Here is a 20,532-nt window from a genome sequence, read left to right as displayed (position 1 = left end):
CCATGTACTCTGATTAATTTTGTAAATAGTATTCCATTTCTTGATACTGTTACACATTTCAATGATTTTGGAATAGCTAAACCATTTTCTATGTTTTCTATGAATTTTAATATGTTGTCAACCTCTTTTATTTTGTGTAAGATGACAGAGTGGAATAAGATTAGGAGTGTCTCCACTCAATTATTATGGTCTAAAAATTGATTTATGGTTAATTAGACGAATGCTAAATTTTGTTGATGTTTTGAGCATATGCATTTCCGCTGTTTCCTTTTTGGGACATTTTCTGAGTCTGTTTAGGTTACACGAACATCCTCAGACAATGTGGGGCACGTGTAACGCCGGAAATGCATATCCTCCTATTTCCATCTATTGTACTATAAATTTTTTCCTTATTTTGTTACCTGAATATATGACATTTCTGTGCCTTTATATATTGTAATCGTTTTACTATTTGTATATATATATTTATGCATCTATGTCGATGTATAATTGGTTTGTTTTGTAAATATTATTTGTATTTTACGCTGGGTCTTGCCTAGCGAAAACTATGCTGTCGAACGAATACATTGATAGGTCGTTTGGAGAACCTAAGTGTTTAGGATCTTTGGTAGTGCGAACTCTGCCGCGTGGAGCGCGGGCAGAGCAGAGGGGGTCTGGCTCAAGGTTGCTACATAGAGTTTCTGGCAGGGGTAGGCGGTGGAGCAAGTGTGTTGCGTGACGCTCCCGCGAGTTGCCGCGCTTTCGGGGTTTGGCAGCATGTAATTGCGCTTGACTTGCTATGATAGTTTCTGACACGGTGTCACAGACAGGAAGCATTAGCTGGCGCACATCAAGAGCCCGTTTGCCTGGTGACCGTGTCGAGAAGGAGGTGCGCCAACATCCAGCTCCTGCAACAGCGACGGACGACAATGAGTGACTGTCGCCACCTCTTCGATCGACGGCTTCAAACCTTCAATCAACCAACAAGGAAGACTGGAATCACGTAAAGTTTTAGAACTGTATGGCAGTCCTCCGCTTTTAAAATTGTTGCATCACAAAATTACAGCAACTTAGCATGAACCTTTGTTGCGCATTGTCCCAATTGCATTAACAAGCAGGGTCCCTTCCTTTTCCGAAATGAACCCGAGTGCCATTGAAATTCAAACGCCAGTATTAAAGTAGTATCATTCCATTTCACTACTTTAATTTCAAAGTTCAGTTAAAGTATTCATAGCTGGCTACAATATTTAGATTACACAAGCACAAATTAAGAGTGCGAGTTTTGTTACCATATTTTAGCTTACCTGTGACTACAGCTCAGCTTGGTACGTACTAAATTTTACTATTGTTAATTGTTCAGAATCATTTAATTCAAGTTCAAAGTTAAATCTCTTATTTCTAAATTGCGTAGATTCAAGTAGCTTTTGAAATTATTTTTGAGGTAGCCCAAGACTAACCTTATTTTGTTGAATTTCGTAGTGCTTCAGAAACAAAGTTCACTATTAATTTCAGTCACTAAATTAACTTTCAATTTTCCAGTTTTATTAATTCTTTTGCTAAATGAAGTTAGAGTGTAGCAAAATTTATTACTTCTGACAAACATTCAGTTTTCACACAACACGTGTCAACCTTCATTTGCCACGCTTTTAGATCTAAATATATGTGCATTAATCTTTCATTTTCAGTTATTATAGTAGTTGTCCATGGGACTGGCGACCGTAAGTTTCCCCAAATCTCAAATATCTAATTAACGCCAATAATTGTTTACGTAATGACCGCACATTTACTTTCTTTATTAATTTTACCCATTTCCCAAAATTAATTTCCACCAATTTCTTTTGCATTTTTCCTTTCATTTAGATGTAACCCTTTCCTCCCTCTTTACCGACAGATTAACTTCAGTGACGATTGCTTTTCCCAAATTCCCATTAGGTTGTGCAAATTATTAAAATGAGTGAAGGCAACAATTACCAAAATTTGGTAGACTTGGATACGGAACAATCGGTCGAACAGTGGGAAACGCGCACCGCGGAACCCATTGTTCAGGGGCAGGCGGCTAGCATGAAAGACGCGACCGCCGAAACGAAACAAAGAACAGAAATGGAATTCCAAACTTTAGAAAATATTTCGGAATCGGAAACGAAAATCAAATCTGTACCCCTTGATGATCAATACGGGGGAACATATATAGAGGAACCAGCTACGGAATTAAAACCGGTAGTTTCTGGGAATTTAACTGATTTATTGAATGTTTTGATTAATGAAATCAAGAGTCAGTCGGCAGAAATTAAAGCTCAGGCTGCCAAGCAAGAAGCTCACTCTGCCAAGCAAGAAGCTCAGTCTGAAAAAATTGAACAGAAGTTAGACAATCAGAACAAAGCTATTAATGTTGTTAACAGCAATGTTGGAGTTGTTAACACAAAAGTTGATAAAATCAAAGAAGATATTGTTGTGATTAATACCGAAATCGGTAATCTTAAACAGGAAATGAGAGGCGTTCAGACGGAAATTGCGAGCATAAATACTCGTTTTTATTCCGAAATTAGCAGAATCGAGAAAAGTGTAGGAGAAGCAGTTGCTCCGATCTTCGAGAATAAGGTGATGGAACAAATTCAATTAGTGAAAACAGAGGATCAACAGAAGGTGGAAACTTTAAAGGTATTTTTGTTCTGCATAAAAAGCTGTTAGAGTGAAAAACATTTTTATTTGAATCATTTGTAGGTGGGTGGTAGCTTCTATGAGAGGAAAGGTTGATTGCTAGTTAATATAAGTTTGTGGTGATGGTGATGTGGGTGTGTGTGTGTGGGGGGGCATTATTTGTTTGATTCTGGGGGAATGGGATGAAGAATCCCACACTGATGGGTCATTTTCGTAAACAACACAAAAGGAAAACATTTTCAAGTTAAACGTCTCTGATTTGCTACATTCAATGACCCTGGTAAGAGATGGCACACACCTACAAATTTGTAGAGTTGCATGACAACTCGGTGGAAAGTTACAGGTTTGTAAATTCAGAAACAATGAAATTTGCTCATATGTCTCACGATAAAGTACTAACTTGTGGTTCTAATCCAGGTGCAGCAGCATAAATTCTGCCACTGGAAAATAAATTACTGTAGAGCTTTACATTATCAGGTAATGTGACCTCACTTCATACAGCTACTTCCTTTCTCTCCCTACTTCAGGCTCTTGCCAGACAGCAGTCAAAGTGGGCTGGTGTACAATGATACCTTTTTTAATATCAGTGTGTTGTCCGCTGGTGACTTCCATAGAATGATATGGAAATGTGTATATATTCTCTTTACAGTTTCAGCTGCACAGTACATATGTCCACATTAAATTATTTTTCTGTATGCAGAAAACCCTCCATATAGTTGCAACATTTATTTATTCCTCCTGGGATCATCTTACAACAGGGTGTATATGCTCTGGGACAATCGGGAAATCTGGGAAAAACATGGGAATTTTTTCATCCAGGGAAAATGGGGTAATTTTTTGCAATTTCTGGAATTTTTCATTGTTTTAGTTTTTAGTTCAATTTTTGTATTTGACTGGTAAGAACTGATATTCTAACAAAGAATATTACTGTATCCTGCTAATGCACAATAATACTGCAGCAATAAAACATAAACGAAGGAAAAAACCAAAGTAAAACTTAAGTTGCAAAGGAAATGCGCCACTTACAACAACAAAACACTGTCACACACAAGTGTGTGCCAACAGCAAAATGTGTCAAATGCCTTAGGACGAAGACTATGCAATACTTTGTATCAACAAACTGCTTCTGATCAGTTTGACATCACAACGTTTACATTAGATTCGTCTCAGCAGTTGCTCATATGCATTCGCAGTTCGATGGCATATGAGCAGTTACTTCTCCCACTTCTGGCTACTTGAAGCCACATGCTAACTGGAAATTTTTTTCTGGCGCACCCAACCTGCCAGATTCGCGCAGAGCCGTCTGAGTTGTAGTGAATGTAGAGGGGTTTAGTCTTCATGCGACCCATGTTTACATTTAGTGTTTTTGCTGTTTCCTCTTCGTATATAATTCCCATTTTAAATGAAAACAAAATGGATTTCTGTGGCTGGGAACTGACAAGTGAATTGAAATACATTCACATAATCACGGAAGGCTGAAATACATTATTGGTTTAGGTTTTCTGATTTTATTTCCACGATTTTGTCAGGTCAAAGTTAATCGCCTTACAGAATAATGAAGTTATTTTTGTCGGTTTGCTAAAGAAATTTGTCTTTTATTAATCTTTTCCGCTGAGGCAGTCAATTTATTTCAAACGAAGCATTTTATTCCATGATATAGGCTAGTTCCAACTGTTCACTCAATTTCAAGTGCACCTTTTCATCTTCTGGCACGTATGACATTATGCCATAATAAAGTATCAAACATGAGGTGGTACAGTGATGGTATTCCAAGAAAATGTTCATCCTGAAAACCACACTTAATGTCAGATTGTGGCCTACTTCATTGCAAATCTGGAAATACAAATGTGGACTTCAAGCCGAATTATGGATTTTAGTACAGTTTATGAAATCCTGATGCTATTGGAATATCCACTGATATCCTGTTTCTTTTATGAAATAATGTATGATCTCTTAATGCTTTATACGTACGAACATATGGGTTTCCTTCACCATCGTAGCTGCATACAAGCAGTAACGTCTGTTTTCTGGTGCTCTCTGGCAACTGCTGACTACATCACGTGTCCTATGCTCTGAATATCTGCCGTTATTAGCTGGCGAGATCACATGACATGAGCTGTGATTGGCTTACAAAACGGCATCGCAATTTCAATGCTTCGGAAAGCAACGTGCTGTGCTTGGTGGTCGTGGAATTCGAATTTATACTTTTGTAATATCAAAGTATGCAGTGTATCGTACTACGAAAATATGCAGCATACATGTTTCTGTACATCAAAGAGCTTTCCTTTTTTTTTATTTTTCCTGAAGTGCAGGGAAGTTCTACGCCAGTGTACAAAACAATAACCATTCAATGACTGCTATGTTTTATAGTTCCATGGGAAAGTATACTGTCACTTGACACGGAAAAAAAGTATTTTCACTCAGGCAAAAGAATATTTTTCAGTGAGAAATCTGGGGAAAATCTGGGAATTTTTTTCCTTGTTCACATATACACACTATATAATGATATAGAATTTGTCATTGTAATGCAATGAACCTAAGTAGCTCAAATATACTGCATACATCACACGAGGGTAGGTTACGAAATTTACACTTGTATCATAGATGTAATACATATAAAGATCATGGAACAGTAGAGAAGAATTTAAGGACTTACACCTGTGAGCATTAAATAAGTATCCTTTGCTTTTCAACCAAGTAGGAAGACAAATATTACAAAACCCAACACTTGCTGAGTTGGTCTCAGCTGTGACAGCCATTTTTACAGAATATGTAGGTGAAAATGAACTTACACCAGATTCTTTAAACACAAGTACTGAGTATTTAGGTGAATAGCTTAGGAAGAAACAGACTTCAATGTGAGAAAAGCAAAAGAAAATTGCAACGTCAATGTCGGGTCATATTTACGTCGCACAACCAAAAAACGAATAACGGGAAGAACTTAGAGACAGCGCAGCAACACACTAGCTGAGAGGTAAGTTTCAGAATTCAGATAGGACATGTGACAAAATACAAATTTGGGCTGTAGTTCTGCAGGGGAGACAAACCACTGTGTTGTTCCCAGCGCAACCCAAACTTCCTGTGTAGGTGACTCACACAATTTTAAGTTTTGCTGCAAAGTTTTAAGGACGGAAATGCATCAAGAACATTGGTTATACCCATAAAAAGAAACATAATGTAGTATTTTTTCATGCCGTCCTGCTCTGCTAGCACGTTTCTTATATCCACATCTCCATAATTAAAATTAGATTAGATTATGTATTCGTTCCATAGGCCCAAAAATGAGATGATTCTCATGGGTGTAGAACAAGTCAGAAAGTATAACATAAAAACAAAACATTTGGATATAATACTCACTATCCTGACCATATGTCAGGGTTTTGTCAAATATGTGAATATATTACACGAAACTGGAACTGCTTGTATTTACAGAATTACTATACTGTCAGAATGAAACAGTTTTAATAAATTTTTCATAGACGAAATAACAAATCTTGATTGTTGTGACCAAGTGTTGACAAAACTGAAATCTAACGACCTTACAACAGCTACTATAACATTAATTTATCACACAGCAGAACTTACAAATCTTTCAAACACTAAAGAAGAAATCAAAGTAAAATAATCTTGTGTCTGCACATGGAGTTTACCTCCATGTGGCTACAACATGCAAGTTATCACAGGAGTTCACAAGTAAACTTCGCCCATTACAGATGAAGTGTATCACATATAGAAATGTCTTACTGCTTTCATAAGGATTTCTACATTATCTCACACTTATATTCTTTAAGTTTGATGAGATAATCAGAAATAAATCTAGAAAATGATTTTGATGTATGCACAACATTGACTTTAGGCAGTTGAGATGATACATTGGGTCCTTGGCGATACTGCGTATAGATTTTCCCAGCAGAATTCCTTATATTAAGTGAGTTGATCGAAACTGGCGCTCACTACAATTAACAAATATCAGATTTTTAAGATACTGCGGAAGATAGCTCATGAAACAAAAAAGATAGTGTGGATCACAGTTTTATTTTTGTTTTTTATTGATGAAGTTTTCAATTTACATACTCAGTATAGATATTTATTTGTTTAATGATACGCTATTTTCACAGTCGTACCAGAAAAACTGAAATTCGTACTAATTACTGATTTTATCCCTTGCTTTTATGACTGGCGAAAAAGTTGCTTGAACGCCCAATCATAATCTCTGATCCGGAAACCTGTGTGAGTATGTGTACTGTTGTTGTTTGTTGACAGTTAACGAAGGTTTGAAATGGTGTTATGTGATGAAAATCGACTTCGGCAGCTATGCAGAAGCCTTGGTGTGGAGACGCCTAATTTAAAATCGGATGCTGGAGGAAATGTAACGGTATGCTGTCTGTATTTTCTCAGGTGTATTTTCAAGACTTTTCACATTTGTCTCTTAGTACCAGCCCAGGTTCACTTAAGAGCTGGCAGAATGTGTGTGACTGCAGTAGAATCCAAACAGGGATAAGTTTTTGTAATTGCTTTCCATTGTATTGCAGTTTAGAGAGTGTATTGAAGGATACTTAGCTTACACGAGTTGAAACCACATGCAGTGTTCCTAATGGAATTGAAGTTTTTTTTTACGCTGTATAATAATCACTTGGCAGTTAACTGTGAAGTACTCTCTGAAAACAAAATTGCAGATTTTGAGATCTAGCTTGATAAGGTCTCACAGGAACAACAGAGAAATGATTGGGTTATTTGCAGAGGCAGTTATTGCTCCCGTACTTCATTCGAGAAGAAACCCCAGTCTGTGGTATAGTGTGAAGTACCTCTGCCTCGCACTTGGGGAGTCTGGATATACATGAATTCTGCCTCTTAGAATTCTTTCACTTGAGAAGACAGCTTGGATGGGATTGCAGTGTTGTAAAATGTAGACAGACATATGCCTAAGTAATCTGTGTCGTCGATAAAAGCAAGGAATACTAACTGTCGAAAATAGATAGGTTTCCTTCCAAATGTTGTTAAGAGGAACATGATAACACAAACATTTGCAAGCGCACTTTCTTCATTGCTGCTTACGATTTGTTGTGCTACTGCGCCTGACTGTCAAATATAACAAACCCAGTATTTGTTTCCAGTATTGAAATTTAGGCTATTTCTTCTAGTTCTCTCTGTAATAATTTCCATAAGCAAAGGTTGTATCCCTTCTTATGTAATAGGGAACTTCACAACAGAATTTCTTCTGTGTTTAATGCAATAAGCTCTACATGCATTTTAGGTACAATATCAGATGGAATTGTTTAGGGTCCAGTTTAACTGTGCAGAAATAAACCCATGACCTGTTTGGATGCTCCAAAGTGTATGTATCCCATACCACAACGAGAAAGTTGGAAAGGCCTCATTTAAGTGTTCATATATTTTAGGTCTCATTTCACATTGTGTTTACTGTAGTGCGTAATGAACTCATGTTGAAAGTAAGGGCCAACAGATAAGAAAATGGCTGACTACAGTAAACAGTTTGTGCCTCTGCAGTATAGTACACTGATTCATGAATAGATAGTTTCTCGGAAGTGTTGTCTGTCAGTGAGTTAAAATGGCAGCAAAAATGTTGATTATAGTCCTGCTAAATGTGAATTGCTGTTACTGATTGAATTTCTCAGTGCAGAAGTATAAATCACAGCTGAAATTCACCTTGAGCTGTGTCATATTTGAGCCTTCAGCAGAGTATGAAGGAAATGTAAGACGGTTATGTTATGATGTCAAGGATCTGAGAACTGAGGTGGATGGTAAACACAAACTTCTGAAATTGAGTGTGTTTTTGTAAGTTTCATTTTCATAAATCTGGGTCTTTTGTGATTAATCCTAGTTAGTCTATTCTTGCTTTTTTAATGTGCATTTTGATGTATCATAATAGGAAACTTCAGCAATATTGACATTTTTAGATTTCTGTTTATAGCTCTTAATTAAATTATGACTCAGCCTATTTTTCTGTAATTTGATGGATGGTATGCTGGTCTTTACAGATTAGTGCATCGGATCTGAGCAATGGAAGACTACCAAATGAACTAGTTACAGGATTTGGAACAATTGCATTGTCATTAGCTAAGAAAGCAGATAATTCACTGCTAGGAAAAACAGCAGAAGAAGAAGCTTGTGTGAGACAGTGGGTTGAATATGCAGTTTGCTACATTAATTTAATGGATTCCCCTGGTGTGCAGCAACGTGTACTAAAGGTGAAATTTCTACACTGTAGAAGTAGATACTACAAAACATTATGTTGTGGGGTGCTGATTCCTTTCATTGTATATCTTTTGTCTACGTTTTTTCTTTACTTTAGAACATGTTAAACACTCCCCGTTTCTAGTACTCCCTGTTTGACTATGCAGCAGTGTAATTTACTCCAGAGACTGTCAGCTGACAAAATGCTGTATAGGGTCAGAAATTTTTCAAAGTGCTGCTGGGACCTAACTGTTTCTTTTGCTCGTTTTGTCATTCTTGTGTCTTGGATATTGTAGACAAGTTTTTTTATGTGTGATAACTGTCTTTCACTAACATAGTTGCCAGTACACAGTATAAGATGTCAAACTGAATGTGAAGCATGCTTTTACAGATACAGTAGTTGTATATAATTAACATAATTTAATAACTTTCCATAAATAACAGGTACGCTCATGTGCACAGGTCTGTGACTGCAAAAGGGACAGTTTCAACTGGTTGTGACATTGAAACATAAATTGCAAATCATCTGTTATAGATTTTGGCATATGCCAGGACTTAACAGTACTTATTGTGTCTTAGAGCATTGGAAAATTCCTGTGTGTGTCGAAAACAAGTTTCCATGTGGTGATTTGGGGGGGAGCCAGACCTCTATGGTCAAAATTATGCAGATATGATAGAGGAAATGGAAGTAATGGTAGAAATGAATATAGGCAGTATGAGATCTTGTAAGAGGAATGTGGGTGAGGTACACATGTAAGCTGCTTTTGTTTTGCAACAGATAACAGCCTGGTAGTCATTGATGGTGCTATCTAGAGAAACTACATAGTCTTCTGACAGAAAGAAACTGTGAATCAGACTAGGAGCCAGACCTATAACATTGTCTTCCATGTGCAATTACTGGTGTGCTACCTGGCCGTAAAGCACTAATTCTGCTAGTAACACTCTCATACTTTCTAAACATCACGGAAATTCTTCTGCATGCCTTACTGGGCTAGCACTCCTGGAAGAAAGGATACTGTGGACCAGCACACAGGAAACAGAATGCTCTCCACACCGAACTGGAAGATTAAGTATCAAGTTTACATAGTGATAATAGTGGTATTTAAAGTTCATGACTGACTGTCAAATGTGACAGTATTGTGGTGCTACAGAAGAATGCTGAAGATAAGGTGGGTAGATCACGTAACTAATGAGGAGCTATTGAATAGGATTGGGGAGAAGAGAAGTTTGTGGCACAACTTGACAAGAAGAAGGGACCGGTTGGTAGGACATGTTCTGAGGCATCAAGGGATCACAAATTTAGCATTGAAGGGCAGTGTGGAGGGTAAAAATCATAGAGGGAGACCAAGAGATGAATAAACTAAGCAGATTCAGAAGGATGTAGGTTGCAGTAAGTACTGGGAGGTGAAGGAGCTTGCACAGGATAGATTAGCATGGAGAGCTGCATCAAACCAGTCTCAGGACTGAAGACCACAACAACAACAACATTTTATCTACTCATACATTCTTCAGTCTCTCTTATCATTTGCAGGGTTAGTAGGCGTATAAACCTGTACAAATGTTGTTTACGTCGTGGCTTTGATATTGTGTTCAATATGCTGTTCATCATAGCTCACACACATCTCTGTTTTGTCATTCAGTATTAGACCTACTTCTTCATTGCCCAATCTGAATTTCTGTTGATAACTTTGTACTCCTGCAGCTGGAAGTCGTGTTCTCACTGGCACCCCACTTCACTAATTGTCAGTATAATCTATCTTCAATCTATCCCTGCTCAGAGATGCGAATTTGGAACTATTTAACACTGGAATATTTTATCCAAGAGGATGTCATCAACAGAAATCATGAAGTGGAGTTGCATGTCCTTGGAAAACTTAAAGGCTACACTTTACTATTTTGCATGGATTCTAAGTCTTTACTAAAGTTTGGTTTTTAAAAAATGTTTCAGTTTAGTAATTCACAAAAGTATATGTAACATTATTATTATTATTATTATTATTATTATTATTATTATTTTCTGAAATCCCCCCATTACGAGTATGACATCCATCTTGAAATAAACAATTTATGATTCTAAATTATTCATAATCTTAGTTACCAACTTAATTAATTGATAAGAGATGTTGTTTGATTCAGAAAAAAATACAGCAATGAAATTATATTGCTAAAGTTTAGAAACTTGTGGTCATTAAACTGAAACAGGTGATTGAAATGTTGAGGGTCCAAACTTTGACCAGTGGTGTCATACTTTACTCGTAGATATTAATGTCTTTATTTTTGAGCCATAGGTAATAAATTGGTTATCTTCTGTGGCAAAGCATCATTATTGTAAACTGAAATAAATGAATGTGTTTTGAAAAGACAGGGCTAGACATTGTGTAAGATTCTTGTTGCTTCTATTAGTTTAAATCATTTGTTCATTCCAATTTGTTTGGTACTTATTTCCATTCTTAGTGAGTTTGAGACAATTTAGAAGAATTGATTTTCATTCTGGACAGTTTTTACTTTTTCGATTTTTGTTTGTAGAAATCTCCTTCATTTGGCTTTTGCAAGTATGTGTCCTTATTGCTGATTATGATAGATGTTGTGAGTTCGGCAAAAATATGCATGTGATAAGTGTGTCAGCATCTCATAGACATGATTTATTTATATGGAGGTGTACCAAAGATTGAGTATGGCATTCAATTCAATGAGGAACATGATTTATGATTTGAGAAATTGAAGCTGGTCTTGAGGGATATAATAAAAATTACATATTTTGGTATTTGAGGTATTCTGTTTGGTTGTGTGTACCTGAATGTTGCGTGGGTGAGCGTGTCACTCTAGACTGGTTTTGTTCTGTAGGGAAGTGTGTGGGAAATATATAACGTACCCTTTGGGCGGCGGGGGGGGGGGGGGGGTGGTAAGTGTCATCCTTGAAATTGATGAGTCTGTTTTTGGCAAAACCAAGTGTAAAAGGGGAAACCTACAGTGGGTTTATGGATTGGGGGTGCTAGAATTTCAGGCCCAGAGTCTGATGATGTAGTTTTTAAAGTGGTTCCTAATGGAACGGAAAAATATTGGTGAAATTAATTGAAGGACATGTTGCCGAGGGTTCTTCAGTTATTCCAGATGGGTTTTCTTCATATAGGGATGTGGGGAATAGGGATTTTCAGCATCTTCTCATGAATAATGACACTGAATTCTGAAGTTTAACTACTGGGGCTTGTACCAAGAGTATAGAAGGTTATTGGTCATTCATAAAATCTGTTGTAGGGAGGGGGAAATGATGCATTTCAATACTACAGAGCCATTTAGATGAATATTCTTGGAGGTGCTGTGTACCCAATACATATTGCCAGTTTGTTTTCCTTAAACGTTTTGGGCAAATGTATCCTCCAAAATTTGTTAGTTAATTTCATGTTGGTATGTGGTGTCGGGGGTCAGTCATAATTAAGGAAAAGAGTGGGTTTGGTCGGGATGGTTAAGATATTGATTTGGAGTTTTTGTGGTTGGTGCATCATTGTTCATTTTCTTATGTTTGGCAATGTCTTTTCTGTGGTTATATTTATTATTATTTTCTTTTCTGGATTTATATGTGTGTATGTATGTTTGTTTTTTGTGATGTTGTCTTTCTTTGTGTGTGTGTGTGTGTGGGGGGGGGGGGGTGCGTGCGATTTTTGTTGACATCTCTCAAGGCCAGCTTTGGTTTTTTCAGAGGAGTTTGTGTATGGTAAGTTTTTTCGCCTTCTATAGCATTAGTATTACTACGATATTTTTCAGTCCATGCCAGTACAATCGAAGATGAAAAGACTGACATAAGGAAAATGTGTATCCCATACTTCTGTTTACGTATATAGCTCAAATCAGGAGTGGGATACAAATTTTACTGTTGTTGGATTTTTTGCTATTGTTAGTAATACTGTGATAATTTTCCAGGTGAAAAAAAAATTGTCTCACATGCAGTTGACCCTATAGGCAACTGAAGTATGCGATACAAATTTTATGTATGTCACTTTTTTCCAACTTCATGTAGTTCAGCTGAGGTACAGGATGCCAGTGTTACATACATCGATTCCTTCATCTTCGATAGTTTACCTATATGGGACAACTGAAGTATGGGATATAAGTTTTACATATGTCGGTCTTTTTGGCTGCATGCAGTGGCCGTGCGGTTAGAGACGCCATGTCACTGATTGCGTGGCCCCTCTCGCCGGAGGTTTGAGTCCTCCCTTGGGCATGGACGTGTGTGTGTGTGTGTGTGTGTGTGTGTGTGTGTGTGTGTGTGTGTGCATTTCGGTTTTTCCACCTTCGCTAGTGCTAGTATCAACTAAAGAATAGGATGCTAGTAGTAGTGGAGCGAAAAAAGCAACACCTTTAAAATGTGTATCACATATTTCAGCTGACCTGCATAGGTCAACTGAAGAACAGGATACTAGTGACAGCAAAGGCAAATAAGTCAATGTACATTAAATTTGTATCTCATACCACAGTTAACCTACACAGATAAACTGAAGTTTGGGATACAACTCATACATGTCAACTGAGGTATTCCATGCTAATGTTACTTCTGTCACTTTTTTTCCTTTATTTTATGCACAAATACCCTGTGCTTCTTTACAGACGAATGGAAAAACTGATAGAAGCCGATCTCAGGGAAGATCAGTTTGGATTCCGTAGAAATGTTGGAACACGTGAGGCAATACTGACCCTACGACTTATCTTAGAAGAAAGATTAAGGAAAGGCAAACTACGTTTCTAGCTTTTGTAGACTTAGAGAAAGCTTTTGACAATGTTGATTGGAATACTCTCTTTCAAATTCTGAAGGTGGCAGGGGTAAAATACAGGGAGCGAAAGGCAATTTACAATTTGTACAGAAAGCAGATGGCAGTTATAAGAGTCGAGGGGTATGAAATGGAAGCAGTGGTTGGGAAAGGAGTGAGACAGGGTTGTAGCCTCTCCCCGATGTTATTCAATCTGTATATTGAGGAAGCAGTAAAGGAAACAAAAGAAAAATTCGGAGTAGGTATTAAAGTCCATGGAGAAGAAATAAAAACTTTGAGGTTCGCCGATGACATTGTAATTCTGTCAGAGACAGCAAAGGACTTGGAAGAGCAGTTGAATAGAATGGATAGTGTGTTGAAACGAGGGTACAAGATTGTAACCTCCCCCTCACTTATCGTCCTTAATGACAGTGAAAAATTAAACCGCGTGTACCTAATGGAAATTTGGGAAAAGCAATAGTCACCGAAGTTAATCTGTCGGTAAAGAGGGAGGAAAGGGTTACATCTAAAGGAAAGGAAAAATGCAAATGAAACTGGTGGAAATTAATTTTGAAAAGGGGTAAAGTTAATAAAGAAAGTAAATGTGCGGCCGTTACGTTAACAATTAACTAGCGGTAATTAGATATTTGAGATTTGGGGGAAATTACGGTCGCCAGTCCTAAGGACAGTTACTATAGTAACTGAAAAAGAAAGGTTATTACACATATAATTAGCACTAGAAGTGTGGCAACTGAAGGTTGACACGTGTAGTGTGAAAACTGAAAGTTTGTCAGATGTAATAAATTTCGCTACACTCTGACTTAATTTAGCAAAAGAATTAATAAAACCGGAAAATCAAAAGTTAATTTAGTGACTGAAGTTAATAGTGAGCTTTCTTTCTGAAGCACATCGAAATTCAGTAAAATACGGTTAGTCTTGGACTACCTCAACAATCATTTGAAAAGCTACTTGAATCTACGCAATTTAGAAATAAGAGATTTAACTTTGAACTTGAATTAAATGATTCTGAACAATTAACAATAGTAAAATTTAGTATGTACCAAGCTGAGCTGCAGTCACAGGTAAGCTAAAATATGGTAACAAAACTCGCACTCTTAATTTGTGCTTGTGTAATCTAAATATTGTAGCCAGCTATGAGTACCTTAACTGAACTTTGAAATTAAAGCAGTGAAATCGAGTGATGCTGGCGTTTGAATTTCAACGACACTCGGGTTCATTCCGGAAAAGGAAGGGACCCTGCTAGGTAATGCAATTGGGACAATGAGCAACAACGGTTCATGCTAAGTTGCTGTAATTTTGTAATTTGAACAGTTTGACAAGCTGAGGTCTGGCATACAGTTCCAAAACTTTACGTGCTTCCAGTCTTCCTTGTTGGTTCATTGAAGGTTTGAAGCCGTCGATCGAGGAGGTGGCGACAGTCACTCATTGTTGGCCGTCGCTGTTGCAGAAGCTGGATGTTGGCGCACTTTCTTCTCGACACTGTCACCAGGCGAAACGGGCTCTTGATGTGCGCCAGCTAATGCGTCCTGTCCGCGACACCGTGTCAGAAACTATCATAGCAAGTCGAGCGCAATTACATGCTGCCCAACCCAGAAAGCGCGGCAACTCGCGGGAGCGTCACACAACACACCTGCTCCACTGCACTACCCCAGCCACTCTCTCCCTGCTCTGCCCGCGCTCCACGTGGTAGAGTTAACACTACCAAAGATCCTAAACACTTGGGTTCTCCACACGACCTATTGATGTATTCGTTCGATAGCATAATTTTCCCTAGGCCAGACCCAGCGTATAAATACAAATAATATTCACAAAACAAACCAATTATAAATCGACATAAATGCATAAATATATAAAAATAGTAAAACAATTACAATATACAAAGACACAGAAATGTTATATCTTCAGGTAACAAAATAAGGAAAAAAATTTGCAGTGCAATAGATGGAAATAGGACGATATGCATTTCCAGCGTTACAAGATGAACATCAACAAAAGCAAAACTAGAATAATGGAATGTAGTCGAATTAAATCGGGTGATGCTGAGGGAATTAGATTAGGAAATGAGACACTTAAAGTAGTAAAGGAGTTTTGCTATTTGGGGAGCAAAATAACTGACGATGGTCGAAGTAGAGAGGATATAAAATGTAGACTGGCAATGGCAAGGAAAGCGTTTCTGAAGAAGAGAAATTTTTTAACATCGAGTATAGATTTAAGTGTCAGGAAGTCGTTTCTGAAAGTATTTGTATGGAGTGTAGCCATGTATGGAAGTGAAACGTGGACGATAAATAGTTTAGACAAGAAGAGAATAGAAGCTTTCGAAATGTGGTGCTACAGAAGAATGCTGAAGATTAGATGGGTAGATCACATAACTAATGAGGAGGTATTGAATAGGATGGGGGAGAAGAGGAGCTTGTGGCACAACTTGACTAGAAGAAGGGATCGGGTGGTAGGACATGTTATGAGATATCGAGGGATCACAAATTTAGTATTGGAGGGCAGCGTGGAGGGTAAAAATCGTAGAGGGAGACCAAGAGATGAATACATTAAGCAGATTCAGAAGGATGTAGGCTGCAGTAGGTACTGGGAGATGAAGCTTGCACAGGATAGAGTAGCCTGGAGAGCTGCATCAAACCTGTCTCAGGACTGAAGACCACAACAACAACCACCCTATGCTTCAATTGAGCTATAAGATATTAGGACTCAGAGAAGCACTATATTTAACATGGTGTTTGAAATATGGATGTACGTGATATGTTTTCCATTGTTTTCTCTGTTCTGCGTTCCTTTGTTTCTGAACATTTGTCTTTGCTGTTAAATCTGTGCACTACATCATCTCTGGTAACTTCTGACATCATTGGTCAAAGCTGATGCATTGTATCCCATTCTTCAGTAATCCCAAATATGGTTCGGATTAGTAATTCACAACAATAAATATAACATTAGTACGCATTTTTCTGAAATCTCCCAATTATGAGTAGGGCATCCATCTTGAACTAAATAATTTATGATTCTAAATTATTCATAATCTTAATTAACAACTGACTTAATTAGCAAGAGGTGTTGTCTGATTCAGAAAAAATACAGCAATGAAATTATATTGCTGAAGTTCACCAACTAGCAGTAATTAAAGCAAAATAGGCGATTGATATTTTGAGGGTCCGAACTTTTAATATCAGTTATTTCATAAGTTAATTAATTTCAGATAATTCCAAATATGTTCTCGGAAAGTCAGGAATGTCTGCTAACAATGCCTCCTTTGCTGCTTATTTGTTCACAATGTTTTATCATCATATGATGATGTCTTAACTTGAGTTAGCTGCATATTTTACTTACTTGAGCTTCTAGTAAAACCAATTGCATCACTGTAATCAGGAATATAAATATAAATAACTGAAATATAAGTGTAATGGAGATTGGATTGGATTGTTTGGGGGAAGAGACCCCACAGCGAGGTCATCGGTCTCATCGGATTAGGGAAGGATGGGGAAGGAAGTCGGCCGTGCCCTTTCAAAGGAACCATCCCAGCATTTGCCTGGAGCGATTTAGGGAAATCACGGAAAACCTAATCAGGATGGCCGGATGGGGGATTGAACTGTCGTCCTCCTGAATGAGAGTCCAGTGTGCTACCACTGCGCCACCTCGCTCGATGTAATGGAGATTTTGCATAAAAATTTTACATATTCCTGTACAGATTACCTGTAGTTTATGCAGCTATATGAGATAAACAAGTAGAATTAAAGGAGCAGAAAATTCTAGTTATTCTTTGGTGCAGAAAACATAACACACGGATTACATTCCAACTTGCTCGTTTCACATTCTCGATGGACAGCTGCAAGGAAGCTTTGAGCGAGGAGGGGGAGATACACTATTCAATCTGTTAGTGTGGGTAACATGGTCATTTCATGCTTATACCATTCACACATTGATGCTTTATGTCAAAGAGTTTTGAATTACATATATATTTTCACTTTGTATGCCACCATAGAGCATATGGCAGGATTTGTTTCCTTCCTGTTCAATTTATGGATGAGATACTGAAAGGAAAGTTGACAAGACTGCTCAGATTTTTCAATTTTACTGCTGTAGTCGTTATAAGATCAATATGTTGGAGGAAGCAAAATGATTCTTGAATCATGTTTGAACATGAGCTCTTGGAGTAAAAACAATAAACCTGTGCCTATATTGCAAACTAAAATTACTGCTGTTCATTCATTACATGTTTTGCTATATGCCGTGAAAAATAGAAGAAAAACACTTATAATTTTAGATAATATTATTGGGAAACAGTGATCTGTAGGTAAGTAAAAAAAGAAAAAACAGTCTCGATTGCACAGTCATTTATTAAAAGTATGACTGGTTTCTGCCTGTAGTAGTAGGCCACCTTCAGATAATATAGGGGAAAGATAAAAACTAAAATTAAAAAGAATATATGTTAAAATGATGTACCATTACCCATCTGGCTGACGATGAAGCTTGGAACAGCTGTGCTGACCCCAGTTGCAAAACTGCTGCTGCTGATTGAGCAGCAGTGGGTGAACAAGATTGAAAGAGAGCACACATGAGCCGCATGATGTCAGTGTCAGTCAGTGGCATGTGATTTATATCTTGTATGTTAAGATTTGAATGTCAGTTTTTCAAAATGCGCTAAAATGACAAGTGGACTGCTGAAACAGCAGCAGGTGTAGTGATCCTTCTCAGAGAAATAGATTATGAGTTTTTGTGGCTTTTAGAGGTGTTAATGAAATTGGCCTAAGCTAATGAAGTGCTGCAAAGAAAGTGTTGTACCCATGATGTAGCATCAAGTTAGTTATTTGGTTTCACAAAGAAATATTTAACATTTATATGATGGAGGAGGGCAGAACACACAGCCATTTTCTTAGCAACGCCTCTTTGAGAATGGATCGAGTGGTTTTATTAAGATTTTATGAAATACTGATTTTATCTCCTTCAGATTAGGGATGTATTTGCTTATTGTTCAGCAGCACAATCTGTACTATGTTTATTGGACCCTGTATTCCGTGATAAAGACTGTCAAATGGAGCTTTTCATATGGGCTTCCTCGTGGAAGCACGTATCGCTTGTCTGAGAGTATGACATTCGCTCTTCTTGATAAACTATGTGGTCACTGTCAACCAGCAACTGGAACATGTTTGATACTCCCATTTTGTTCTGAAATGACAGACTCCAGCTGCTTGTGAACCACCTCTGAAACCGTAAACCAGCTGAGGTACCGTTTGAGGACTTGTGTAGAGAACTCCCAACTTCCTCCACTTGCTTGTATGCGAAGAACCACATCTCACTCACTTGTGATATGTTCCTAGGCCAGTAATAAGGATGGGCATGCCCTGTGGCACCAAGGGAATTACAGCAGAAATCTGTATACCATGAATATCCAGCTAATGAAATCATATGTACAGATGTTTCTTAGGTCAGTGACCATGTTTGTTATGGCTGTGTTGATGCAGGAGTTTATGAGCAACACTGTCTTCTGAGTGTGTGTAGTACATTTACTGCAGAATTGACGGCCATATTATGAGATCTCCAACATATGAGACTCTGTCAAACGGAACTTTGTTGTATGTAGTGATTCCTTGAGCAGACTATAAGCAGTAGACCAATGCTCTCCATGAAATGTGCTGGTCTTCAACATTCATGACCTGCTCTACAACTGCCATGGAGCAGGAATCTCTCAATCTTTTCTTTGTACACTGAGCCACATAGGTATCTTAGGCAGTGAACTTGCCAACAGACTTGCTGAGCTTGCAACCACAATGGAAACATTGCAACTGAGAGCCTTAGGCACTGATTTTTTGTCACATCTCAGACACTGTATCTTGAGGGCTTGGGACACAGAAAGGCAATATACTGCATGTACAACAAACTCTGGATGGTCGAATAGGCTACTAAGAGTGGCGAACTTTACTCTAGGCACCTTGCAAATTATCTGTCGTCTTACATGTTGGTAACCACCAAACTGTCTTGCAACAAGAGGACTCCCCCCTCCCCATTGTGTGTGTATGAAGCACCTTTGATGGTACTTCATATACTCAAAAAATGCACCATCCTAACAGACCTATGATGTAAACTGAAATTAGATGTACCTCTGTCTCGAATTTTGTGGAAGAAAACATTGTCGGTAGTAGGCTGTGTAGTTATCTTTAATAAAAAAAGGATAACTATAGAGTGTATTACAGGTAGTGTTTTCTTTCACAAAATTCTTGGAGACTGTGGACCCACATATGAACAAAATATCTACCTCTAATGCTTGCTGAAGACAACAGCTGTTGGTTTCTTGAGAGAGAGAGAGAGAGAGAGAGAGAGAGAGAGAGAGAGAGTGTGAGTAGATACTGTAGTAAAATCTAAAGTCTTTAGTCATTGGACTGGCATATCAAACTATTTTATGCATGTCCCTCATATATTTTGTGTGGTGTTAGTGGTGGGCAAACATAGAGGGGAGGATAATTCACTGCCCTGAGGGGCATGTAACTTCACCATGACACACATTGCCCCCTTTCCTTCCAGATCTAACAATCTTCACCACCACTGCTGGGTGTACTGCTTCTCCTTGTAATCAAACTCATGAAAATGAAACTTGAAAGATATTCAGGATGAGAAAATTATTAATATTAGCAAACGGACAACTTATTTGTACCCTGTTTCACAGACTTCAGCTGTATAGAGAAACTATACTCTCGTAGCTGAGTACCTTTAAGTCTTTGTTATCATTGTCGTCGTCATCATCTTCATCTGCAGCATTTTGTGAACTCGGTTTCAACAAGTTAAAAACGATAAAAAAATCTGCTTATGGTTGACTGTGGGTAAAAGAAGACTGCAGAATTTAGCTATATTACTGATAGAATACGACACAGCTGTCAAACTTGACTTCACGTGCATAATCAATGAATTTGCTTTGGTCAAAGCAAGGAAATGCCAAGTA

General features: G+C 37.8%; 1 protein-coding gene across 1 annotated transcript in view; it reads left to right on the top strand.

The window, feature by feature from the left end:
• The first annotated feature begins 6,835 nt into the window (after positions 1 to 6,835).
• Positions 6,836 to 20,532, top strand: part of LOC126253496 (eukaryotic translation elongation factor 1 epsilon-1) — a 33,036-nt gene continuing 19,339 nt past the window's right edge. The window contains exons 1-2 of the mRNA XM_049954878.1: positions 6,836 to 7,012; positions 8,637 to 8,846. Coding sequence (XP_049810835.1) covers positions 6,917 to 7,012; positions 8,637 to 8,846 — 306 coding nt within the window. The 5' untranslated portion in view covers positions 6,836 to 6,916. The remainder of the gene's footprint in view (positions 7,013 to 8,636; positions 8,847 to 20,532) is intronic.

Source organism: Schistocerca nitens, chromosome 4 (assembly GCF_023898315.1).
Source record: "Schistocerca nitens isolate TAMUIC-IGC-003100 chromosome 4, iqSchNite1.1, whole genome shotgun sequence".
NCBI classification, from domain to species: Eukaryota; Metazoa; Arthropoda; class Insecta; order Orthoptera; family Acrididae; genus Schistocerca; species Schistocerca nitens.
The sequence above is the reverse complement of the archived record's forward strand: the minus strand, read 5'-3'. Positions and strand labels throughout refer to the sequence as shown.